Genomic DNA, 27959 nt, shown 5'->3' with positions numbered 1-27959 from the left:
TGCTTTTCTTATGCTGTGTCTTTGTAGGAGCATTTCAGACCAATCTAGGAAGGTATTCTGGATTCAGCCAGTCCACAGCTGTTCCAGAGCTGTTGGCTAAGGTGATATTCTGGCTTGTACTACTCACTTAACTGCTGGACTTCTTGTTCTGCTTGCTGGATTTAGGGTACAGGAAACCAGAGTTGCATCTAGAAGGCAGCTCTACTCCTTGGACACTGCTGCATGTTATTGTAATACTGGGTATCTTGGCTGAAGATGATCCCTGGTGACACTTTCCTTTTCTTTGTCCAATACTGTTCAGGCTCTCACTTTTCTAAAGGATGCAAAGATTTACAAGAAATGGACAACACAAGCATCTACAAGGAGATCCCATTGAATCATCTATTAAAAGTGACATATATTTATCACTTTGCTACTCCCCATGGCTGACTGAAAAGCAAACTTATATTATGGAGGGAAAAGTAGATCTGAATATTTTTAAAATATTTCATTAATAACTTATGAAAAAAAAACCAAAACCCACCTGTTAAACTAATGCACTAGAGCATGAAAGACTTGGCATTTGCTACTTAAGTGCTGGTCTACTTTGAAGAAAGACCAGGCTAATGACAGCACATTCAACTATGAACAGAAATATCGTGAATATGCTCAGAGAGCCCATGAACTCAATCAGGTAAAGAGTTTCTCGATAAAGAGGGACTACTTAGGGTCATTGGGCAAGAGGTAATGTAAAATATAGTGTTAACAGCATGGATAATTTGAAGGGGGAAGCAAACTACATAATGAGGTAAAAATTGAGGGAAAGATTAACTAAATTTTTTGACAATAAGCAGCATTAGCTGTCACTTGCACAGTACCAAAAAATCAGTTAGGATTAGGCTCACAATAGCTCATACGGATCATTGCTGATAATAAAGAGACAATTTAAGGTGATTGTATTACATTGGGGGTAGTGCTGCTTTGTTTTCATCTGTCAGCTCTTTGCTTTTATTTCCATGTCTGCTGAGAATTAAGACAAGTTGACTCACTTGTGAGAGATGTCAGATATTTTTACCTATATGCTGTAGTTGTGTTAGATGAAGAAGAAACAGAAACTAATACAACATACAACATCCTACTGAATAGGTGACATGGCATATTTCAAAAACTGACCTTGATTTCCTCCAGGCTGCATGTTTTAGATGTTTGCTGCAACCCAAAACAGAGAACATTAGTTAACAACATCACTTTGTACAGCAGTACTTGCCTCAGGACTAAGGCTGTCTCAGAGGTATGAGCCATCAAAATGGCTGTCTCAGCTTAGCATATAAATTAGTGATATAAAGATGGCACAAAGTTAATACTTCCATGCTCCACTAAGGAAATCACAGACCTCATTAGAGAACTTTCTAAATTCAAGAAGATATTCAGGTTCATTGAAGAAGCTGAACTTCAGAAGAATCCTGTAATACTTATGTTCAACTTCTGCTTAGTTTCAGCAATGGTTTACCCTTTGTGGTCATGTTTTCTGCATTGTTCTGAGAATATTGTGTAATTTTTTGCATCTCAAAACCAACTTAATTTGTGCTCAGGGACTGGGAGTGTCGTTAGTTTTTGTTGCCAAATATTAAAATAATAGTTCTTACAGTAGGTGTAGCCGTGTACTCTGAGGCATTCAATTCCACCATCAATATGTCATCAGCATCTACAGCTGTCTGAAAAATGAACACAGATAAAACAGATGTAAATGGCATAAAGGTATGTCACAATATCTGACATACGCAAAATGCATAGGGGAAAAAAGAGGACAGCAGAGGACTGACTGAAAGGCAGTGAGGTATTAAAGATAGCCTTGTTTTTTACATCTTACCATATTTGTTCTTTTGGTAACAAATGATGGGACAACCAAGAACAATCAAGTAATTTGGGCAGTGAAAGACAAATACTACTAAATACATACTTAAAACCAAACATGGATGTTTTAAGTTCTCTAAAACAGCAGCAGAAATGCAGTGAAGACAGCTGAATAAGGAACCAGGATGGGAATAAAAAGCTGATGACCTTTTACAGCCTGTAAGTCATTACTCATTGTGTTAACTCATAGGTTATCCGCATCTTCTTGGCAGGAACCTTCATGATTAATTATGGTACAATGTGCAGATTTGTTAACTTGTCAGTTGTTTGAGAATTTAGGTATTACACAGTCTATTACCTTCCCACAATTCCCAGAATCCTGGCTTGTCAGTTTGGCTCTTATATCACTAGTCTGAGTTGTATCTTCATCTGTTTTGTAGGAAATTTGTCTTCTGGCAAGTCTGGAGAGCATACTGGGAGTATCAGTTTCTGTTTCTGTACAGCCCTAAAATTAATACAGCAAAAACATTCACTCTAGGTCCTTTAGATTTTCATCCAGTTTGCCCCAGTTTTACCTAGACAGAAATCATAAAAGAGACAGGCATTGTATAAAAGACATTTCACAAAAGTTCTGCCATATATAGTTTCATAAAATGTCTGCTTATAAGAAGTAAAAATAAAACTATCAACTCCTTTGCATCTAAAATTCAGCTTAGTTTTTTTTTTTTTTCCTCCACAGGATCCACTGCAAAATTTGAAAGAAAATAATGTTTCATTACAATCTACTGTTAAAATTTCTCTTATGCCTCTTGTAGCTCCAAGGAGAAAGTGTTTCCACAGTACTACCCACTTAGGAAGCACAGGTGTTTGGAGGAATTAGGGCCAAAGTTTCCAAAGTGTCTTGGGTGGAAGCAGAAGTAAATAGAAGCAAATGTGTCAGGACTGCAGAATCAGTGCTTTAGAAATATTTTGTTTCAGTAAGGAGTCCTGGGTTTATAAACTTTGTTCCAATTAATGGGAAAACAAAATCATGTTACTGAGGGAGTCTGTTGGTTTTTTTTTTAACAATCAAGATTTGCAGTGTAAAAGATGCAATATAAAGATGTTCCTTTTCTGTTAGCCAGTTTTAAAACCATCTACCTGACTGGAGGCTACCGGCCAGAAGTATTTCATTTTGATTGGACTGAGAAGTCAAAGGAACAAAGAGGGCAAAGAAATCGAAATATCACTGTTAAAAACAACTGTCAGAATTCAGCGCTTGGCTGGACTAGACAACTATTATCCTGACTGTGAAAAAGAATTGCCAAGAATTTTTTTTCTTTTTAGTTATTTGGAAATTTAGCTTGAAATTACTGCAATGAACTAACTAATAAGCCTATTTAGTTAGTAATATAACTTTGAGTTACAGAAGGGGCCTGGATGCCAAATACTTGCCCTGTTTTCAGCTGCTGTGTAAAACACTTGTTTCCACTTAGATTGGCAGCAGCAAGCTGTTGAGGTCTTCCGTGAGAAAGATTCTGTAATGGATTTACTGATTTGTCTAAATCTGATGATTAATATGTTTTCAAATACATCCCATTTTCAGAAAGCACTATCTATTTCATTACAACCTTGCTTTCACTAGAGAACTATTTTCTGACTAGCAGTTTCTTTTTTCTGTGTCCAGGCTGCAGATCTGTGGTGAGACAAGCACAACCTAAAAGTATGATCAGACTTTCAACTGAGCTCTATGCTACCTTTATTGTTACTTATAGGTAAGGCTTTATAAAGCCTTTCCTATCGGTAACACTTTACTTTCTCAAATTCCTGTTCCATCTTTCCACTCTTCCTGCATTGTCACCAACCATCAAGAAGAAAATTATCTACATTCTACTTTTACACTTAGCCTTCTGTCTTTAATTTTGCTTTGTCCCTCCACTTTCTCTAGAGCTTTTATAACAAGCACCGTAATGCATTTCGTCTAAAGAATATACCACTTGGAAGGACTCTATATGAAGATGAATTGCTTTGCAATTAAAAATGGGTGTATGGGAAGTGTCTCCTTACTGATTCACTGTCAGAGAGAGAAGACAGTCTCCTTTTTCCTTTCTGCAGCCCAGTTATCTCAGAAGACTGGCTGGTTATGGTCGCTCGTCTGGAGGAGTGGTAACTGCTGAAGGACCGTGAGTCTTTAGGAGAAACTCTCAGTAGGGGTCCAAGGCAAGGAACATATGTTGCAATGGCTCTTCTAATGGATAAGAGGTAGAACCAGTCAGATTTTTTTTCTGTTAGCACAAAAATTCAATCATCATAAACAATGCAGTTATTTAGAGAGATGAACCAATGCTGCATGGACTGGAAAATTACTGGGTACAAAAAGAGTTTTCCAGATATCAGATATCTCATATACAATCACCCTGCAAGATCACTTATTCACAGTGTTCTGCAGAACTCAAATTTATTGCTTGGCAGGGATAAGGGCATTAAAATATAACTCTTGGAACTGAAGGGAGCTATTAAAACAATGTTTTATCTGCTTTCAGCTTAATCAGGCCAAAAATAAAATTCTGTCCCTTTAAACTGAACCTCGCAGAAGTACTACATAATGAATGATTTTAATCTTCCCCTAAGCAGCTATTCTAGCTCCTCTTACACATCTGTTTGCTGGCTATCTATAGAGTTGTACAGAATGTGCATTTATATTACTTTGTTATTTTGCTCATATGCAGCATTAGGAAACTCTGGCCTAGCTTTCCTCTTCCTTCCCCATGAAGATGTTCCTGCCCACCTCTTCTCTATTCAGTTCCTCAGCAGGTCTTTGTAAGTGGCAAAACAACAGATAGGCTGATATCTGTGCATTGCTGTCATCTGTCAAATCTCACTGCCTGCATCTGAACTTGGAGTGGCAATGACCCTTCGTTTTACCTGTCAGAGGAAATACTACCTGAAATATGAAAGCCTTGAGAAACACGAGGAGGATTCACAAAATAGGGAAGAGGTGGTTTGGTTCACTGGATTGCCTCTCTCACTGGCCTGTTTAATGTAACAAAGTGCTATTTACAACACTGCCCAATGTCTGCCTCTCATGAAGACTGTTAAAAATGCATGGTGCTTTCCTTTGGGATGGAAAGGTTTTCATCTTTTATCATGCAATAGGTAAATACAGATCAGTATCCATAAACATCTCTACCATCTGTTCAGGAGTTTGTTCCAAGTACAAATTCTGACATTTCTATGGCATTGAGGAGTGTTCCTGGGGAGGGCAAGGCTGTCCTACAGAGTTAAAATGAGAGGTGAAGGAGAGTTCAGGTACTAGACCTAAAAGTGACAAATTTACTCTCAGATTTTCTTTGCTATATTAAACATAGCTTGTAAGAGCGAACTTACCTGTATTTGGGGTGAGTGATGGCATAAATGATGGGGTTATGGATGACAGAAGCTTTGGCAATCACAGCTGGTATGGAGTTCATGAAAGGTGTTAGGACGTGGGAATACCTAGAGTGATGCAAACACATCATATATTTACTACTGAGTTCTGCATTGTCTATGCAGTTATACAGTGGCAAGACAGACTTTAAGGCTCTAATGAGAAGTTCTGTACCAAAACAGTGAGAGAACAAATTCTACATCATTTGCCTGTAAAGATCAACATCAGTCTAATTGGATTTATGAGAAATATGATTTTCTTGGGGCTTCTCTGGCAGTACTTCACTACAATGACTCAGGATTGTGGTAATTCCCATGTTGTTTAACCTAGGGGTAGTATCAGCCTTTAAGAAGGCCTTACCATCCTGGTTAGGAAATTTCTCATAATACTATGGGAACATATATGCTCTGTGATGAGGTGGAAATGGTTTGCCAATTGCAGTATAAGAACCATTTTGTCAGCTGCCTGTTGAGGTGCCATTTCACCTCTTAAAGCTTTTCCCTGATCAGGATATTCTCTATGTACAGTATTTAACATGGTTTCTCCTGATCATACTTTAAAAATATTGGTTAGAGGTATAAATCTTCACATATTCTGGATAACATACAATGTGACCTTACTGGAATGGAGATTTTGACCTGAGCTGAGACAATGCTTTGGTAAGGCTGATGGAGAGTTCAGCTAACAGAAACAAAGACTGGCAAAGCCTTCTGTTTAAGCTAATAATTCCTGTGTTTAAACTAATAATTCCCAGAAAATGCAACCTGTAGACCAAAAATATTAGTGAGCACAACTGTGTGCTAGCTCACTATTCCCCATTCAAAATTTCCTAAAGGAATTAAGGTTCTTCCTTCCTTTTTCATAGGTTGTTGCTCCGTCAGATGAGTTGTCTTGAGTCCAAGACTATATCCACAGACTCATGTCTGCCTCCCATATGTAGCATGCAGCAAGATTTTATCTGAGTTCCTTGCAATAAAATTTCACAGAAGACATCTAGGCTTGGTCTATTAATCTGAAAAATCACAGTAGGATTGCCTAAAAGACATAGCTCAGAAATGGAAAAAATCTGAATGAAGCTATGTTGCTCTCCAGATATCTTTATAAGGGAAATTCAAAAATGCTAATTTCTAATGTACTGCAGAATTATAAAATCATTAATTTGTTCAGATTTTTCAGAGTGTGAGACATGGAGCAGAAGTCAAGTTCAGCAGGTACTTCATCCTCCTAAGGCAGATGATGAATTGAACACAACAGTTCTACAAAGTGGTCAGCTTAAAGCATCCCCTAATTGATTTTCTTTTAGGTCTCTTAGAGTACTTCAAGGTAGCTATGCTTCATTTCTCTGTCTCCTTGCTTCTCCTCTGTGTCTAACTGATCACATGTCACCAGTGGAGGATGTCCAGTACCTAAGTTCCCCTTTGACAGGAAATGGGACACTAGGACGCATGCAAAGGATTTGTGTTTCTCAGTGAGGAATGTGTTTATCTTCATGTAGAAAATGTTCATTGGAGCTGGGAATCAACTGCCTGCATACAAAGGGAGAGGATCCACTTCTCTCAGTATTTGTTTTTCTTCTTAAACCTAAGATTTTAGAAGTGCTATGTTTAGGAATCTGCCTTTCAAAGCAGTTGAGACAAAGCCCTGCAGCAGCCTCTTTCTTGGGTGTGAAACAAAAATCACCCTTGTCTCCCAAAACGCTCCACAGTAAGTAAATTTGAGCTGTGTGTCAATTTCAAGAAAACCTACTTTTTATCTCTGACTTGAAAAATAAAACGAGAAGTGTTTTGTACTGTCATGGGAATCATCCAGTTGAGGTTGTGTAGGTGACAAGCCTTCCTAAAAGAGATAGTCATACACATTTTAGAGAGGCTAAACTGAAGCACAGGAAAATTCACATCTTAAGGTGGAAGAAATAATCACATGGAGCCAAGGCATCTAGATTTGCTATCCATTACTTATGTCTGGATTGTATCAACTATCTGAGGTCAAGCTATGTGTTTTAATGCTGTCATGCTTCTGTTGAAATTACTGTATGAAATGCTGACAATTAAATAGATGAAGAACATACTTTGATGATTTATATTTATGATCTTTTATATCCAGCATCAAAAAACTCCTAACACATGTATGTACTAATTTTGAACTTGCTTATACATGTAAGGAATTTTAGCAGTTTGATGTAACACAAAAAAATGAATATATTTTTGCATATTAAAGAAGTAGAGAAAAAAAGGACAATCAACCCCTGGGAGGATCTTTATGGAGTGCTTTATTTAGCATTTTGGTGCTAAATAAAGTTCAGCTAGTTCAAATATCCTAGCATAGAGAATGCATTCAGAAATCTTCAACATGGCAGTTTATGTTGCCAGTAATAATATTCTTGTTTTCTTTCTCTCTCTCTCTTTTTCTTTTTTAAAATTTTTCTTAAAGTCAAACTAGAGAAAAAAAATCAATCTGCATGTGCCCCATTTGTTAAATACCAGTCCTAAATAGATGAATATTTTGGACATGGTTCAGAGGTCAAATGTGACAAGTATTTTTGACTTTCATCTGTCTTTTACAATTCCACATCTGTTTTCACTGAATATTGCTTTGCTGATACATTTATAATTACCCAGCAAAAGCTACCAGAGCAACAACAGAGTATGGTGACCAGGAAATGACAAAAAACAAGATGACGATCAATGCAATTTTGGCCATCTTCCACTCATTTTTCATCCTCTGATACTGTTTCTGGAACTCTCTGTTTCCACGTTTGCATCCAAATGTCTGGATAGACCTAGGGAAAATTAACATACAACAGCAAAATACAAAGTTAGGGAAGCAAGCATACAGCTTCATTAAAAGGGACAACAATTATTATTCTGCTACTTTAGGCTAAAACTCATGCATTTTATTGCACATTATTGCAAGTATGTAACCCATGCTCCCCAATTTGATGTACTTCTGTTGTACTAATCAATGGCAAAATCCACAGGTGCTTCAATAAAAAAAATAGCAGAAAAGTACCAAAAGATTTTCCACGTAAAGCAGGTATTCAATCAAACTGAATAATGCTGAGTTAAAGACACTTACAGAAGTCTTTGCTTCCCTGGGTCTGTTTTGCTACCTTGCTGTCACTTTGTACTTCTAAGTGACCAGATCCACTGGGATCTATGAGACTGGTACCCACAGATGGCACATGGAGTGGCAGGCTGCCCTTTACATTTAAGGCAATAGCTTTTTGTTTCAGAGTCCTGCTATTAAATCTTTAATCTCCTTTTTAATTTAAATTTATAGCTCAATCCCATCTATTTTTCTGTGAAATGGTTATTGTGAAATGGTTATTTTCTGTGAAATGGTTATTGTCATTAGGTGTTTCTGAGGTCCCTTTTGTTTTTATCCTGTTTGGCTAATTTCTGTACCCTTTTCTGTGTCATTAGGTAATACACTGATAAGCTCAGGCCTAAATTCAGGAATAGCCCTTCTAAGATTCATGTCTTACCATGTTGACTATTGACAGAATTCTTGTTTGGTTTTCTGTTTCAGTTGTGCTTACAACATAAATGTGGGAATCTAATCCCAAATTTCTTCTGTTCTTTTGCTCCTTGTTTTAAGAAAACAAACGATCACTTAAGCACAAGGACAAAAATTTAGGACTGTTGGCTACTCACTTGTTGGCCTTCTTGATAGCCTCAAAGATAGAGACATAGCTGTATATGATAGCTATCAAAGGAATGAAAAAGACAAAGCAGAAAAGCAGCATTGTGTAGGCACGGACTGATGGTGTGAAAGTCATGTAGTCCCAGGAACAGGAAGTCAGCAAACCCTCAGGAACATATGCACCTAGAAAGGAAGACAGGAGAAGGTATAAACCATGAAGTAAATGTTATTCTGAGTGCAGAAGTAAAGATACTCAGAATAACATGGGATTTAGTCCTATTCTCTGAAAAGGAAAAAAAGGTTTACAAGGATAAAAAATTCTTCATGTAAAGAACTTCTATATTTTCTTTTATTTTGTTTCCCTATAGTACTTATGCTTAGCAGGCTTCAAAAAACTGAGTAATTTTGCTTCAATCTTGAATATTGTTTAAAACTCATCATAGTCAAATGGAATATCTTCAAATACTTACTTGGGTCTGGGACCACACCTGTACTGTTTTTAAATATCTCCATTTCCTGTCAAATTGCTTTCTTCCTAAGGAGTCAAACCAATTGCTCTAGGTACCACTTTTCTAAGCATGTACAGAAAAGAGAAAGATTTATTGTGTAGATTGAATCATTTTGTCATGAAGTAGAAGAAAAAAAATTCATACATACCTAATATTCTACCTGAAACAAAATAGATTATCTTTAAAGGAACTGTTTCAAACTGTTAAGTAAATAAATTGGCAATAGCAATGTTTTTTTTACTTTGGAATTTTAACTGTTTACGTTGATATTTTCTGTTCCGCTCTTAAAAATATTGCGCCAGATGTTCTCAAATGCATCTAATTACAGTGTGAGAGTTCATACTGTGGGCACTATTACAATCTAATTACAAGATAATAACACCCTTCAAGCAATTATTCCACCTTCTTCAACTGAAAATCTATAATCTAAGGCTATATTGTCATTTTGTTATTCTAACAGCTCCTCACTCAACCAAAGACTACTTCTGCCAGTATTGCAGCTTGCCTGCTTAAGCATGCTTCATGCTTAGGGAGACCAGAATAGCAATAATGTGACAATAAAAACACTCTGCTGAAATTCTACTCAGTACCTGAGTTGGTTGTTGCATCCTTTACTAGTCAAACATGTCTATGTTCTCACCTCAGTTGGCAGACACATTCTCTTCTGGAATTAGGGAACATAATGGTGGGCTGGGTTTTTGAATAATGAGTTCATTCTAACTTAGTGACTGCAACTGGTGACTCTCAGGAAATAAACTTAATGGTAGTGAGGCACATTCCAATGAGGAAGAATAACAGAAACTCACTTTGTCACAAATTGCAATGATCAAGGTGCTGTATGAATGTTGCAATTTCCATGTGTAAACTCCACATTTACAAAGGCATTTTAGGTACTACTAAATGCCATGCTTATTGGAAGCCAGTGACAACACCAATGAGTGAATGGAGAACGTGGGCAACACCAAGACCAGTCTGTCCACCCAAAAAACAGTCAAGACTTGCTGAAGATCTCCTGGCACAAATGCTCAGAATCTTTTATGTGAATGAAAAGAATTAGATTGACACTGCTGTCTTGAGACAGCGCTTTTGGGGAGGAAAATTCATCAGAAATAACACAAATATATTTATTCAACTCAGATATTGTTAAATTTGATTCAATGGAAGTTGACATGGGATAATGAGCAGGCATTCTTCATAAACTTGGCCATGAATTTATCTAGTGTTTTTTATGCAGCCAGTAATGTGCTTAAGGAAAAGTGCCACTGTCATTATATGCTGTAATGCCCACCGCATTCTTTTCTTTTGATTAGAGACTTTCAGTTTCAACATGTATTTCATCTCTTGTTTTCAAATTGATCCACTCAAGCCTTATATGTGAGCTATTAATTCAACCCTCTTCTGTACCTTTAACTGGTCTTTAATCCAAGACTATGAGGGCAAAAAAGTTTTATTCCAGTTCACTTACTCCATCCAAAGAAGGGTGGGAGACTCCAAGCCAAAGAGTACAGCCAGACTCCTACCAGGATTATTAGGGCCTTCTTCTTTGACGTCACTCCAACAGAAGCCAGAGGTTTAGTGATGACAAAATATCTGTCCAAGGCAATCACCATCAAAGTGATCATAGATGTAATGCCAAAAAGAGCTCCGCAGAAGGCATACAGCTCACAGCCTTGCAATGAAGATGACAGAAGTAGCAGTGAAATTAATCTACCCATGCTAATTATTTCTAGGAGAGTTCAAGACTGTTTCTAATGAACTAATGTCTTCTGGAATTTTTAAAGCAGTGAAAGTTGAGTTTTCCTGCAGTTATAATGCTACTTCAAAGCTGCTGTCTGTCTTGCTAATTACATTATCCATGGAGATAAACTTCACAGATTTTGTTTGCTTCAATTGCTGAGACAGTGATACTTAACATATTTTCACTCATTGATTTCTGGTGTTTCTAGTGGGATCATTTCAGCAGTCCATTAATATCTCATTTAACTCCAGTTTTACTGCTGGTCCCATAGAAGCAGCTGTTTTGCTTAACAATGGGATATAGTTACTTGGGTACTGTTCATATCTCAAGGGCAGCAAAACTGAAGTAAATATGAATACATCAATGAGTAATTTAGCTGAAGTAAATATTCAGACTATGAATACATGAATGAGTGATTTTAATTGTTCAAACAACCTAATGATTAAAAGCAGTGGTTTGAATTAGTTTTAACCTGTATGTAAATAAGCACTTAATGGAAGTAAAATAAAAATATGCTTTTGGTCATCAGAGATCAAAATAGCAATTTTACTTCTGTGAGTTTCCTTTCTGTCAGTACCTGTTCAAGAGGCAAAGACTAGTCATCATCTTACAACAGCTATATTGGAAGAATCAAAGTACCTTCTTTCCACGTTTTCTTACTACACAGGAAGTGTAAAACTTCTGTTGTGAAAAATCAGATTTCCCAGGCTTTCTTGCCTCACTATGCCAGGTGCAAGACCCAGAGCAGGTTTTTTGGAAGGGCTTTTAAGCCAGTGTGCTGAGGGGGAGTGCTTCTTTGTCAGAGGACTCTGACAGTACCTAAGTCATGAGGTGACTGGGGGAGAACACTGGCAAGAAGATTAATGCTGAGCCTAGTGTTGCCGGTGATGCCTTTGCATCTGTCTCATTAATGTAATTTTCCTCTCCTGATAGCAGTGTATTTATTGCACACAGACATAAATATGCAAAGAAATTTTTGTGTCAACACTGAAACAATGTTGAGAAATATTGCAAGAGTACCTGAGGGTAGATAGATGAACTGCCACTATGGTAAGAACAAACACAGTGAAATCTTAGAAAGAATATATACAAACCTTTCTCACCAAAAATCCAGTGTTTGTAGAGGCTGCTGGTGAAAAAAACTGGAGACTGTGTAATGGACATCAGGAAGTCACTAATAGCTAGATTGATGATGAGTGTGTTGGCGGGAGTCTGAAGGCTCCTACTCCTACAGAGATCAGAAGAAATGTTGCTAAACACTGCTGCACTGTTAAATATGCTGTTACTCCTTCCTGTGGGCTCACAAATCCCAAGAAACGCTCTATGGTAAGCTAAAGCAGAGTGCTTCCTGTTTCCCTCATGAGGGAACACAAGCAAGGTCCAGCTTTACACCCTTATACTCCTGTGCATTTTACAGGATTGCTTTGATAACCATATCAGTGATGGGGATAAATCACACTGTTCTTTGAATATTCTAACCAGTGCCCTGCATGCCCACAATTAGCAGGAAGTTAGAGTTGGTGTACACTATGGATGTCTGGATCTGGGCTGTGTTAGGCAGGAGAAGGGGCATGCATTTTCCACTCCTGATAAGATCAACAGTGGCTTCCTAACAGGGATTATGCAAACTCACTATGAATCACATCAAGCCCTTTGCTTTACATCAGTTCTTCTCTGTGACACTCATTTCACTGGCCCACACTCTGTCTTTAAAGGAGCAATAAGCAGCCTTCAGTGTATTCTGCCTGCTTTTGTTATTCATAATATTAAAGTACCATGTTTTAAAGGGTACACCTAAAAACTCAACCAAGAGCTCCTCACTTTGGGGCTCAGTGTAGCTACTTAGCTTAGTTATCAATTTCAGTCTTAGACATAATAGAAAAATAGATGAATAAACCATGGTTTTTTGCACTAGTCCAGAATCAATCACTAGGACCACCATCCCCTTTCTGTCAATTTAGGAGCAAGGAGGTATTATTAGTAGGTGCTTATGGGTTGTGCGTATTTGTTTGTGGTCTGCAAAGTCACTGAACACATTTCTGTTTCAGGCAGCTGGTCTCTTATGGTTTGTAATTACCTGAGGCTGCTTTGTAAGCACCAAAACTGTTTTCTGAATTTCTGATGTACTCGTTACTTAGCTATCAGTATCCCTTTCTGTCTTCATATCACCTTCAAATGAAGACAAGCTGCGTCCTGAAGTGGAAGTGCCATAACTGGATTTCCTGTATGGGACCATCCAAAGAGCTAAGCTGCCTCATGTACTTCATCCTCACATATCTGATCTGCATGCCAACACCTTTTCTCTTCTTAAGGCCACTGCCATTCTCACTTAAGTATGCCATTCTACTATGAATGAATGTGCTGAAACCTACTGCCCATAAATACAGGCTTGAGACCAAGATAGCTTCCATCTACACTCCACTGATCTAAGTTAACACAGCCAAATGAGCCTATAATTTGTTGCTGTTATTTTGGTTTATTACATTTGTGCCTAAAGACCAATCACATAGTAGAAGTTCACTGGTTTGAATATCATGTCAATGCTCTGCTCCAGTGTGACAAATCAGACACAGAATGAGGAGTGAACAGGAATGGTGAGCATATGAAATTGTTGTCAGAGATCCAATTTCCCTCAGATAGAAAAGTTGGAATGTGGCTTTAGTTAAAAAGAAACAAGTCAAGTGTTGGGAAATGTGAAAAAAGTGGGACATGGCCACTAATGAATGGAGGGGAAGAAAGAAACTGACTAATCAGAAACAGGAGGAAGAAAACATCTAAAATAGAGCAGATTTGAGTGGTACAGAGGTGCAAACCAGCCCATCAGTTCAATACAGACACAGCCAGTAGAAAAAAATTCATTGGAACATTTCTGCTTTGGTTGCATTTCTATAGCTTTGAATATCTGGGTGGTTCTTTAAAATCTTGCTAACAGTTTTGCTATGGCTGTGGTTAATGGGAAGAAGTCAGAGGGAAATGGCAGGTTGCCATTCTTCTCCTACAGCATTGTCTCTTGGTGCATTTTTCTCAGCCAGTGAAGAAGTCTGACAGTATTCCTGGACTGTGTTTGCAGCTCACAGGATACAGCTCAAGTTGATACATTTGAATATTTTAAAAAGACATTCAAAAGAAAGGTACCTGCAGAAAGCATAGAAGACCAGGAAATTACCCAGAGTTCCTGTAATCCCCACCATAAGAATGACAACTCCAATTGTATAATGGGCATGATCTGGGACATCCACTGTGGGAAAGGCACGAGGAACATCTTGCACTGTCATCTTCTGTGGAGCAAATAAGAGGTCATAGGTATATTACCAAACTTTTCTGAACAAGCTGGCACATGCTTCTCTAAAAGGGAAAATGGTCAAGAATGCAAAAAGACAACAAGCAAAAAAAGTCACCATAAATTCAAATTCCATTTACTGTTGATCATCTTTGGGGCATAAAAATGCCATCATCAGTGCAAAGGGCAAAGGATGTATACTTACTGTCAATTTAGAATTTTGGTGAAGAAAAGCAACCTATTCTCTTCCAAAAAAAAAAAAAAAAGGTTTTAGAGGAGAAAAAGAGACAGGAAGGGACTTGTCTCTTTTTGCATCTGATATCGGATAACGCAATATTTAACAAGAAGTAAGCTTCCTATAGATTTAATTTCAGGAAAGTTTCTGTACCTGTGAAGTACAATTTCAGTTGTCCTCTGACATCAAGGGCTAGACTCCTCTAAGTAGAAATGTTCTATGGATAAATAGGCATTTACTCATTTAGCAGTATGGCCACTTCATTTTTTCCCACTGAATAAGAGTGCATGTTGAGCTGCCCTCAAGAGCTGATTACCGAAAGCCTGGCAGCTTGAACAAGAGTCTTTTGGAAACTAAATTAATGATCAGAAAAACTAAACCACGAATCCTTTCAACCTTATTCCTGCTTTCCACACCAGTTTTGGTCTGCCTGAATCAACGTATTTTGCTCTCTGGGAAGTACTTCATAAACCACTTGATTGAAGCATTTGTCTTAATCAGTTAATAACTCACAGCAGAATTCAGCAGCCACGTCTGAAGATTGCAGCATTGGAAATGGGTATATTTTTGGACAATAGAGGTGGACATTACTTCTGAATATACCTGTGAGGTTGGGCTGAGGTTATTGCAGGCACTGTGGATTTCAAACCAAGTAGCAAGAGGTGAGCCCCAGGAGTGCCTGGAATTCTGGATGAGATTGCTTTGTGTTCTCAAGTTCTGCCCACAGCAATCCTCAACCACCAGAGCACACTCCCTGGGTTTCTACATTAGCAGCAATGAAATGCTGGATAAATACTCTGATCTTAGAGAAAGAAAATGTAGTTCTGGCTGTTACTGTAATTGGAGCAAAATGTTAAGTTTGATACACTGAATGACAGTATCACAGCATTTATGGTTCAGGTTCCTGCAGCAAAGTGGAAGTTGGCACAACATCATTAACATCAATGGGCATTTTGCCCAGCTAGAAATTGCTGTGCTCATGCTGCCAGTAAACTAACTAACAAAAATAATCCCATACTAATAGTAAGTGGATAGGGAGAGTGAGATAAAACTCTTTCAAGTAAATAAGATCAGGTGTTCTTTGGTTTGGGTTGGTTTTATTTCTCCTTAGTCTTGTGGATAGAACATTTTTAAACAGCTGTTCTGCAGAGAGTTAATTATGATTATGAGTGGAATGGAGATTTCTGGTGTTTTTTCCCCATAGCTATCCATTTAATCAGAACTAGATTAATGTAATAGAAATGAAGCAACTGAAGGAGCTTGTTTTGGCTACGAATAATAGATTGAAGTGGCTTTAATGTGAATTAAATTTGTGCAGCACTAAGGACAAGGAAAAATTTGAAAGATAAATATAAATACACAGAGAAATCGCAAGAGAGGCAAAATTAGTTAAGGAAAAATAGAAGACTAAAATCACTTATTCATTAATGAAACAAGTTCAGAATCAATATAAGTGTCAAGTCTGAGAAAAAATAAAAGAATAATATTTATACTGGAGCAGTGCTAGGGCATAAATTATAAAACTACATATATGATCAGGAAAAGGTGTGTGTCAAAAGGAATAAATTCGCATTTTAGTGTGGTCTTCATGTAGGCCTTGGATTTATACTAGAGGATGCAACTTGGCTGTTCTCTAAGACATAAAAATCAATTATTTAAAAAAAAGTAGTTTCACTATTTTCACTAGAAGTACAATTATTATTTTTTATGTCAAAGAAAGGTACCAGTTGATCAAGAAGGCATTATATCAGGCCTAAGCACTTCAAATCCATCACTAAGTCGCATACATACACACAGCTTCCATAGTAGAAGACAAAAATACCTGCCTGTATCAAGTTCAGCCCTGTGTCTTCTGCAGGAATCAAAAGAAAGAACAGGGAGAAAAAGATTGTGCTTGAGAAAATCAGGTCAGCAGGATAATCAAGAAATCAGATAATTCCCAAAGCCTTTCTCTATTTAGTCTCTCCAGTGCATTAGCCCTGTTTATTCTGTTTTCTACAGTAAAGTACTTGGTTGGCAGGGGAGAATAAAAATCTCCCTGTTGCAATCCATATTGTAGCACTTGTTCAGAGTATTCTCAAAGGACAACTACTTCAATTGCAGTGATAATACACAGTAGTGTTGCCTTGCATGTTTTCTGTTCAGCCTTCTTTCTATAAACACCTCGTAACGAAGATATTTGGACCGGCACTGTTTAACATTTCGTTGGCAATATGGACAGTGGGATTGAGGGCACTCTCAGCAGCTTTGCTGATGACACCCAGCTGTGTGGTGCAGTCAGCATGCTGGAGAGAAGAGATTGCATGCTGAAGAGGGACCTCGACAGGGTTAAAAGGTCAGACCACATGCAGAACTCATGACATTCAACAAGGCCATGTGGAAGGTCCTCCATGTGGGTCAGGACAATCCTAAGCACAAATACAGGCTGGGTGAAAAAGGGACTGGGAGCAGCCCTAGGGAGAGGGTCTTGGATCATAGAATTGTTTTGGTCAGAAGGGACCTTAAAGATCTCTAGTTCCAACACCTCTGCCATGGGCAGGGACGCCTTCCACTATCCCAGGTTACTCAGAGCCCCATCCAGCCTCACCTTGAACATTCCCAGGGATGGAATGTTCACATCCTCACAGTAAGGAATTTCCTCCCAATATCTCATCTAAACCTACCCTCTTTCGATTTGAACACATTACCTCTTGTTCTACCACTATGTCCTTGTACAATTCCCCCATCGAATTGTCTTGTAGTCCCTTCAGGTACTGAAAGGGTGTTCTGAGGTGTCCTCAAAGCTATCTCTTCCCCAGGCTCAACAAACCCAACTCTCTCAACCTTTAGTCAGGATTAAAAGCATGTTTTATAACTTTGGCTGTGTATGGAAACAGTCTTTTTGCTAGACCTGTGTAAGAATTCATGTTTTTAATTTCTGGAAGGCATATAATTTATTATTTATTTACACTATAGTTTTGCAGAATCAATTTAAGAAGTGCCACACTGGTGCAGACAAACATCCCTGACAAAACACCAGCCTGCCTTTAGCCAGGGCTGGGCATTTCATAGATATACCAAATGTGCATAATAAACAGTGATGTGGGAATTTAATTTTAAGAAGAGCCTTAATAATTGCTTGTACCCTAAAACAGTGTTATTATCCATTGGAAAGGAAAATCTTAGTCCTCCATAAATTTTAATCCTCCATATATAGTTGTAATCCTTTGCTAAATTCTACTCTGTCATTTGCCTCAATAGATGCAGAGTCAAGTCATGGAGTTGCTCTATGTCAGTATGTTTCTTTCTGGCAGGTTTAAGTGTGTCCTTGTGGAAGCACTAGAGGGAAGCAGCTAGGTTTAATGAAGTTTGCCTTCTTAAAATGCTCACTGTTTTCCCTAAAGGAATATTTGTCTACCACCTCCAACAAAACAGCTAAAACAGAATTGTGTTTTCAGTTTTCTTGCAGCAAACTTGCCTGTGACTTACAAAGTTGAGATGCATTCTAGGAGTTTGGAGAAAAGCAAATGTTTTATAGATAAATATGTCTAAATCCTTGCTGCAGCATAAGATGGAGCCTCATTATTCTATATTTATGACCTGCTGCCACAGCTGCTTGCAAGGGAGGCAGAATTCTTCTTTGAGGGACAATCGGAGGAACCAACTTGCTTCTTTAGGAAGAGGCAGACTAAGGCTTGGTGCAAGCAGAGGAGTAGCAATTAATCAGCCATGGGACAGATTCATTAAGGCACGTAGGGCAGAACTTGTATTTCACTATAAAGTTTGTCTAGAGCTTCCAAGACGCTAATCTGAGGACAGTTGAAAGGATAAAGGAACTCCTTTGCAATACAAACCAAAACCACAATTCCTAAGTTGTTTGTCCAGGTCACAAGGAAGACTAGATCAGATATTAAACCCAGGAATATTTGATGCCTGTATCTGTTTTGTCTTGGGAATCCATTTATCATACACTTTCCTAAAGAGAATGTTTTCTAAATAATTACTTCCTAATTGATTAAATAAAAAAAACCAAATGAACCAAACCAGTTAACCTCTGACTAACTTCTAGTTGAAGATATACCATTTTTGAAAGTCCAACACACATCCCCACAGCATGAGAAAAGTATTTCTGTATAAGTGATAAAAGGACAACATCCCAAGAATAGAATTCAACTATTACTGAGAAAAAGCATCTGTTCATTTTCAGAGTGAGAAAATAAAATCATATCACTTAAGTACCATTCACTTGGAAATGTTTATTTCTTAAGTCCTACTAAAGCTAACAGTGATGATGGTAGGAGCAAGGCCATGCAAGCAAATAGTCATAGTAAATAATGTCTGATATAGGCCACCCCTCACACTCTCACCATGGCAAGAGTCTAAGATCAGGTTTAGTTATAGCTGCAGGGAAAGAAGAAATCCTCATGAGGTCATTTGAGCATTTGAACATATTTCAGTGCTGATTCTGATTGATTTGTATGACATCAATTCTAAAGCCAATGTCAATGACATTTTTTCAGCTACTTCTGCCTGAATATGGCAGAAGGATTGTATCTAATTTGGTGTAAAACAAGACAACAAAAGGGGGAGGGGGAAAATAGGAGTGCTATGTGGTTTCTTTTATGAATTCATGTAACTTCAAACTGGAGGCACTGGATTTGCAAGAAGAATGTTACAATAGAAGAGAACCCAGTTCCAAACATTGCAAGTTTTGGCAGTCCAACATGAACTTTGGCAATGTAACAAGTTTCTTTGTTCCTAATTTTCCTACTACCAGGTAAGGAAGCCACTTATTTACACAGTGTGACTTATACAACCAATGATAGTGTTAGGCCTTTTACATTACAACAAATTACATAATTTAGCAAAACTATCTGACCAGAAACACTGTAATTTCCTGGGGTTCTTCGTGTGGTGTTTGTACTGGCTACCTACAAGAGGCCTCAAACAACTGATAGCACTTCTTTTCCTTTGCAGGTTCTTTCTCTGATTTCTGAGCTGGCCTCTGTGGGCACTTTCCCTGTGATGACAGGCAGCACAGAGAGGAGTGTAATCCCCCTCAGTTATGGTTTCATCAGGGTGACGCTAACTGCTAAGCCCTCTTTCCAGTAGACAGCAGGGCTTTCCATAGATGATGCTTGCCCTGTTGAGCAATTTGGACAGCAGATTTTGCATCCTGCCTTCCGGATTTAATCTCAGCCACAAGCAGCACACACTGCTTTCACTCCTGAAACTTCTTAAGCCTGTCTTTGTGTCAAGCTAAAATGCAAAATTTTGGTGATACAGACACTTGACCTAGGGAGAGGAAAGGGACAGCTAATGAGATTGTTCAGCAGACCATGGAATTTTTAATTTTCCAGTGTAAGTCACTGTGTCCCCAGAATCCTTGTCCATTTTGCCATGCACTCTCCAGTCCCTTTTCTCCCTCCCTGCTATGTTCTGATATCGTTTTTCACATGTTATCCATCTCATTTAGTTTATCAAGTACCTTGGCTCAGGACACTTCCTTGTTTATTTTTCTGCAACTTACTGCAGATATCCAGGTTTTATTAAAAAATAGATTTTAAAAACTTGAAAAATCAGGTTGGTTTGTGTTTTCATTTTAAACTTTTAAACAGACTTCAGTAAAAACAGGACATGAACAGAACCTGTAGTCCTACTAATATTCTAAGAGACAAAGCCAGGAAGAGGACTTCTGAACTCCTTTGGTTCAGGCATGTGGGGTGGGACAGAGAAAATTTTTAGCAAACCCAAAAAATTCCATACTGAAGTGTCATCACAACAGATTCTCACTTTCACACTTGCAAGGAAAATGTCTCTCTTTAGTATATAAAAACTCAGAAAGGGCTTTGATAGGACTTACCTGAGAAAACCTTCCAAAAAACTTTCTTGGGTAACTGTACATAACTCTTTTAACATTTACATAAGCACTCCACTGCACTTACAGAATATTACAGAAATGATGGGGATTTCCACCCTGAATAACAACACAAGAGAACATTGTGTTTGAACTGCTAAACAGCAGTTTAATATACAAGAACATCTTGTTTTGATAGTTTGCAACATATTTGATGCACTTTGCCATTAGACGTTCCTGCCTGTCTTCTGCCCATGCAACTCTGCTGAAAAACACTGCTTGTAAAGCCCTTTCTGCATTAAATAAATAGTTAAAGAAATAAAAATAAGATTTAAAAGGTTTTGTTATGTCATTATTTCACTACAGCATAAAACGTGTACATGCTCCTTAACTGTCCATTTACAGTCCTATAAATGCCAGCCTTGCCAGAGATCTACATGCCACAACTTTAACTGACAGAAAACACTTACTGTTGGGGCTCTAGGAAGCAGATCCATCCATGTGTAGGCATTGGCTTCCGAGTCATTCCATGCATTGAGGGACTCCACAGTTCCAGTGCTCTTGGTGTCCTCGGAGGGAAAAAGATCCCCTTCTGAATGGGCTGATTATTCAGGTGAACAAAATCTAAGCAAAAACCAAGAAAGCGCTGTCCTCTGAATTTAAGTCAGCCACTTTACCTTTGTGTGTGTGAAGCAGGTTATTGGATTCTTTGGAATGGAGTGAGATCCAGTGCAGAGTTTCTCACTCGAGGTTCAGATTGCTTCAGTCCATCATCAGCTCAGCAAAGGGCAGCAGCAGCGGCTTCCATTTAAATACTGGAGAGGGCAGAGTCTGCACATGCCCAGTTTGCAGCTTGTTCCATCTGATTCCAGCTTCACTTTAATGACAGTATAAAACTGCTGCTTATTTAAAAGTGCCAGCACCTGGTTTTTGCCTTTGACCAATTTATGTCTGAATTGTAATGCTATTCTCACAATATCTCTGTATGAAGACAAAGAAGTTAAAAGGTGGAGTTCAATCTGTCTTAAATACACAGTTCTTTTTCACCATTTTGGTGAGTTAGTTTTTGTAGTCTGTTTTTAAAAAAGATGCATGTGAACAGTTCTGCTGAAATTGTCAGAACCCAAATAGATTCTGATATTTAACAATGTGCTTGTATGCACTTCTGTCTTGTAGAATTAAGGTCATGGTTGTTTGTTGGTCTACTTCTAAAAATAGACAAAACATAGGGATAAACCCTGAAATCATCCTTTTCTGGTCTTTAGGCAAAAAACCAAAACAAAACAAAAAACCCCACACAATACCTTAGGTAGAAAACAGAAAATATCCGTTTCAAGAATTGCCTGTTTTCTTTTCAATTGTGTTTAGGTACACACGAACGGATTCTCATTCACACAAATCTGGCTTTACATTCCACTGTGCAAAGACATGAATTGCTGTATTCCCAGCTGAAGGCCCATTACTGTTGTAATGTGAACTTTAATTGCAACAGAGAATTAGGCACAGTGTGTGAAAAAGCTCTTCTAGTAAATACTGCAGCCTAAGTATCACAGAGTTTAGGCCTTCTACCCACTGTCCAAATGACCCTGATGCAAGCTATTAGCTTCACTGCAGTTGGTATTAAAAATAGATGGTGTGAACTGTTACTGGAAAGCCTTTGTGAGAAGACTGGGTTAGTAATGGTGGGAACTGCATTCCCCCAGCTCTGCCCATGTACCTTTCCTTAAATGAACACCTGCAGTACCTAACCATAAACCGAAGGCTTACATTTCTTTGAGTGAATGGGAGCTGTGCCTCTAATGAAAGACACTCACCTATAGTGTTGCAGTTTCCCTTGATAGTGATTTAAGGAGGGAAGCAATCCTTGTTGTCACCAGGCCGCTGAACATTAACCAGCAGAGACACTTCTTAGACTCTACAGGCTCTCAAACCCCAAGAATAATTATTAGCAGGTTCATTGTGAAAGGTAGAGGGATTTCACTGAGTGTCCCTGCCCTGCAGTGTTGGTAGATGCAACCAAGCCAGATTTAAACCAGCTGTGGTAGAGCTGCACCCTGAGGTGGCTGCTCCACTGACTAGTTTCATCTTTGCCAGTGCCTGAGATTCTATGGTCACTTTGTAGAGTGTGCTCTTCTGTTCTTTTCTTCTCTCTGTGTGACATCAGACACATGAATATCAGGGCAATGGTGGATGTGACATTAATGTACAAATTTCAAAAGATATTAATGTGAACTCCAAATCCATCTCTCTGTACATGCACAGTGCTTGCACTGTAAGGATGCTGCAGCAGACAATGGTGTTGGACATTTTGGGGACAGAACCTTTTTGGAAGATAATTTTGCATTTTACCACTAGTCAGGAGATATCATTACAGAAAGCCACAATATGAAACTGGCAATGGCTTCTTTCAAAGGAAGCTTATCAAGGAATAGAGCAAAAAGTACAGAAATGATTGATGTGCAGAGAAATGAGACAGTGGTAGGTCCTCCATGTGTGAACTCTGTACTCAAAGGAGTTGCTCAGTTGCATCCTGATCTTGTCAAACTGATAAGACAAAGTTTCAGACATACAACCTTCAAGACAAGCATAAATACTAGATCACATATGATCTCTGACTTGACATTCTCCTTGCTTAGATCCTCTTAGTTTTCTGCTTTATGTCTTAGTTTTGGACAATGCCAACATTCAATCTCTTTACATACAGCTTCTACATAAAGTTCTCCTTTTCCCTGGGTCACAAATGGCACTTTTCTTCCTTCTTATTTCCTCTCATCTTAACAACAAGTTAATGCACTGAAAAATATTTCATTTCCAGTTAGCCTGGAAGCACTTATGTTTTTGGCATTTTTAGGAGAGCCTGTAATATGTTTGTCGCAGTAATCAAATAATAGAATAAATATATATTTTTAAAGTAAATTAGACATTATAGAAGTTGTCTTCCTGCTTCATTAGATTTGGTGTTGATATACATGCCTTTGCAGAGGGATTACTTTGATTAATTCAGCAGTTCCTGAAAGAATGAGAGAATATGCATTGTAAAGGATAAAAGAATATTTTCCCACTGGGAAGCAGATGCTAGTCCAAAGAGGGCTGCTCATTTGGTATCCTTCCTTAGCCTTAGGACTCTGCTTCTCTGAATGCTAGGCTCTTGCAAGCTAGGGAAACTATTTCTGAAAATGGGACCTAACCCTCAGATTCATGGCCAGTGAAGATGTTCTCATATGATGGTAGTTGGTGATCCTCTTTATGGCCCACTGCTAGAGGCGATTCAGCTGCCCTGTTTTATGTGTGATGACTCCGCTTCCATGGAAGGAGAGCAATCATCCTACAACTGTACAAGGTTTGAAGTATGAGATATCTCACTCTGTCCCTAGGGCTCAGGGAGTCAGACAAAAACATGCAGCAATACACTCACAAAACTTTTTTTCTTTCAGGTTTTCTTTGCTTTATATGCAGTGTTAAACCAGAGAGAACAGTTCTAAGGATTCTGTTGAGCAATAATTGTTTTAATTTATAGTTAAGGCTATTTCACTTGAAGTTAATCATAACATTAGATTAATAATTCCAATAATTAGACTTGTGGATCAGGAGGGAAATTTGGCCTCTCTCTTTCTCTTGTTTATTCTCTACCAAAAGCTTACCTTTCTTGTATTTCTGGGAAGCCTAATGGAGAAAATGTAACTGTTTATGACCCCAGGTACTTTCCAAAGGCATCAGCTCATTCTACAGCTTTCCAGCATTTCTGCCACAAGTTCTGCGAGTGAAACATGCAGAAAGTTCACCTGACTTATGGCCCAGGTCTGAATTGCCCTTCAGTAACTTCTAGAGAAAGGAAAACCTTTCTAGCATTAATCTCTCAGAATTCTATCACACTGAACTGTGGTGAGAACAGCCTTCCCACCCTGAGAGTCCTGCTTTCAGCTGGACGCCAGCTGCCTACCAAGCTACTTCTTCCCTCCCAGTCCTCAGCAGGATGAGGAGAGAAGGAGAAAATTAGATAGAAAAAACCTGTGGCTCAAGATAATGGCAGTTTAATAAAACAGAAGCAAAGACTGTGCATGGAAGCAGAGGGAAAAAAAAATACTTATTTTCTACTTCCCATCAGCAGGAGTTGGCCAGCCAATACCCAGGAAGCAGGGCCTCAGTAGGCACAGCAGTTATCACAGAAAACAAACATTGTAATAACAAATACCCCCTGCATCCTCCTTTCTCTTAGCTTTCATTGCTGAGCTGACATCATAATGACATGGAATATCCCTTTGGTCAGCTGGATCTGCTCTCCTGGCTATGGCCCCTGCCAAGATCTTGCCCACCTCCAGCCCACAGGGAAGGGGCAATGTTGGAGAGACAGCATTGCTGCAGTGCCAGCACTGCTCAGGCAGAGCCAAAGCCCTGGGCTGAGAGCAGCACCTTTCTGGGTACCAGCACAGCACAGCTCAGGGAGGGCTGAGGTGTCACAGTGAGCTCCAGCTCAGACAGACCCAAGGCAACATCTTGCTGTTGATAATTTACTTCTGTTCACAGTTTTTTATAAATTACAGTCAAAAATAGCAGAAAGACCACAGACTCTGGGACCCTTCCAGGAAACTGAGAAAATTGTCTAACAGAAAAAGGGAAAGATAATGTCTGGATAAAATTTAATTAAAGTCCAAATGCGAATAAGATTTCTTTCACAATGATGGGAAAAGAACTAATTTTCCTTTTGTTTGGCTGGGAGCTCTGGGGGGAATTAGGTGTTAGCTCATCTCCAGGAATACAGAGTGCACTGCAAGAACAGGTAATCTGCTGCCTACAAGGTAAACAGATTGCTTTTGGGAAATGCTGGGAGAGTTAAAACACCAGGGACATGGTCAGCTAGCATTAATGACTTTGAGGCACCTTTACAAAGGCTCACCCAGGATTCTTTAAACTCTGAAAGATCACCTAGGTTCCCAAAGCGAGCATATGGAAAGAGGAACAGACTACTCAGATATGGGAAAGGTAAAGTCCCACTTTTCTTTGAGTGCAGACACGGGTCTGGGATTTGAGTTACCATAAAGGAGGCATTCACAAAACAAAGTTGCTTGTTATGGTTAGTAAGCTGAGTGATTGTATATTTTTTACCCATTGTGCTGTGGGAAATGATAGCAACGATTCCTGAAAATATCTTGGGGAAGACAACTCTCAGTGCTCAAAATATGCTCTGCTTGCCCTCTAGACATGCTAGGTAATCCCATAAGTGAGGATAAAGGGAAGAACTATGGATTTTTCATTTGAGTGTCCATTTATTTGTACTATCTGCCTTTCAAAAGGCAAAATCACACTATAAAATCTGAGTCCACAGCAGCCTTCCCCCCACAGCTCCCCAAAGTGTGAGCTGGTAGTGTGAGCCCTGGGTATCTAGTTTGGTATTGCTTCTCAGTGGCTGCAACCTCTGAAAACACGTCTCTCTCAGAAGCATTTTTAGATCCCTATTTTTGTACTGGTACCTGCAATAAATACATCTGCTTAGATATGCAGGTAAAAACCGGTTGCTCGTTTTAGACAAAACTCTGTTTTCAACCATCTGTGTTCTTTTTGCCTTTTAACAGCTAAGATCTGTCAGAGGGGAGCTCTCCCACTTCTTAGCTGTTCTCAGAGAGTGCACTGCAACTTTGGCACCCCAGACAAGACAGGGAGAGAGCTGTGCAATACATATCTTCCCTGTGCTCTATTAATCATAAAAATTAAATTTAGTTCTTCATGCCTGCAGCAACTTGGCAAGGGGACACAGGAGGCAAGAAGATCCTTTGTAAATAAAATTGTTAAACTGAATACAAAGTTCTATATGGCCTTTCATGAGAGCATACTCTTGGGATTCCTCAAAGATCAATAGACAAAATAGAAAACAGTAAATCAAATCAACATGGTTTCTATTGTGCTATAGAATTGAATAATGCACCTCATGGGTAGTTCTAATTTTGTAGGGTAGCCAAGATCTCTGGTGAACAGCAAAGGCACAAACTGTAGGGTGCAGCCAGCAAGCTCTAACTCTGGGCTGTTGAGCCCCACAGCAGGAGAGGGAGAATCCCAGGGCTGGGCCAAGTACACAAGGGCCAGACCAAAAAGGATGGCTTAGAAAAGTTCCTTCAAACACAAGATTTTTCTAATACTTAGCAAAACCAAAATATTTTCCACTGAGATGAAAAGATTCCATCAGTGATCTCTCCAACAGTCCATTTACAGTAGCCCTGTAAATGGCATTAGGCTGCAAGTCTGTGGAAGGCACAAGCCAGCAGCTTCTCTCCCAAGCTCCCCTAGCTGGGTTTCCAGCTTCCTCTGGGGGTTCATGGCTTCAAGGGCAGCTAGTTTCAAAGGATCAGCCCACCTCTGTCCCTCTTGTCCTTCCTCACAGAATCTGAACACAAAGTAGTTGCACAAAATGTTCTCAAAACCAGCCAAGTTGGATTTGCAGTGCCACCAAAAAAAGCCCCTTAACCCTGATTTGTGGAGTGAGCCCTCAGATTCATCCTTCCCTGTCTCCTATGGCTTAACCTCTTTCAAAGCCTATCCTTCTCCAAGGAACTCTGGTTAGCCAAACTCTTTTCAAACAGTTTCAGCTGGAAGCTTCCCTACTTCTAGTTCCCAAATAAGAGCTCTCTCCTTCTCACATGTGTGAATTAAAGCTGATTGTGCTGGTGCAGCTTAGTGCCTACTGTTGGTAGGGAGAAATCATATTTAAAAAACAATTGAAAAGTTGCTGTATCTGCTGTATTGCAGAAAAAATGCCCCATCTTTTGGCAATAATTAGATACAAAACCTAAATAAAATTTCCCTTGTTACTCTCTTCCCCTTAATAAACATGTCTCTATCACATACAAGTCAGTCTACAGTGGGCTGAAATGTGGGATCAGCATATGGTAGTGTTGAAGCTGCTTTGTAATTTTTGCTGAAAAAAATCTTTGCATCATGAAAGATTTGCTAATGCAGAGACACAGCAGAACTCTGTGTTTCCCAATTACTACACCTTTCCAATAAGAGGAGGATTATTGACAGGGAAAGGGTGAGAAAGAAAATTGCAGAGAAATTGTACCAAGCATTTTCCCCTTACTGAAATGCTGGCTGCCACTAGAGGTGCACAGCAGTGCCAGGATTTGGTCAGCACTGGCAGAGAACTTGCACTGCTTATAGGAAGAACTACTGGTACTGTTGGGTTTTGATTGTTGGTTTTTTACTCCCATCTGCTTATGTGGTAGTTACTTATGAAATATACAGAACTCAGTGACTTGAGCCTCTTTTGGGAGGGGCTGCAGAAATACCTTGCCAGGTAGGACAGAGGACAGTAATGGAGAGAGATCTCGGATGAATAGACTAAGGAAAGATGAACACTATGAAGCAATTTTTATCCACACACAGCAAACAGAACACACACAGAATTTAAACCCTGGTATTTGAGAAATAATAGTTCATGATAACCAGAGGGAAAACAAAGCGGGATGTCACTTGGTATTAAAGAATTATC

At 38.9% G+C, this 27959-nt stretch overlaps 1 protein-coding gene and 1 long non-coding RNA gene across 2 annotated transcripts in view; one reads left to right on the top strand and one right to left on the bottom strand.

The window, feature by feature from the left end:
* LOC108961644 (uncharacterized) overlaps positions 1-19716 on the top strand; it is a 33371-nt gene extending 13655 nt beyond the window's left edge. The window contains exon 3 of the long non-coding RNA XR_007777903.1: positions 19600-19716. This is a non-coding gene — a long non-coding RNA (uncharacterized LOC108961644). The remainder of the gene's footprint in view (positions 1-19599) is intronic.
* On the bottom strand, positions 128-20976 carry OPN4 (opsin 4). The gene is made up of 12 exons (XM_009087544.4): positions 20950-20976; positions 14264-14406; positions 12223-12356; positions 10856-11059; positions 8893-9064; positions 7854-8018; positions 5200-5307; positions 3880-4060; positions 2192-2338; positions 1626-1694; positions 1153-1188; positions 128-313 (listed from the first exon to the last, which is right to left on the bottom strand). The coding sequence occupies exons 1-12, from the start codon at positions 20974-20976 to the stop codon at positions 128-130; spliced, it is 1572 nt and encodes a 523-aa protein (XP_009085792.2).
* Positions 20977-27959: the final 6983 nt, after the last annotated feature.

The sequence above is a fragment of the Serinus canaria genome, chromosome 6 (genome assembly GCF_022539315.1).
Source record: "Serinus canaria isolate serCan28SL12 chromosome 6, serCan2020, whole genome shotgun sequence".
Taxonomy (NCBI): Eukaryota; Metazoa; Chordata; class Aves; order Passeriformes; family Fringillidae; genus Serinus; species Serinus canaria.
The sequence above is the reverse complement of the archived record's forward strand: the minus strand, read 5'-3'. Positions and strand labels throughout refer to the sequence as shown.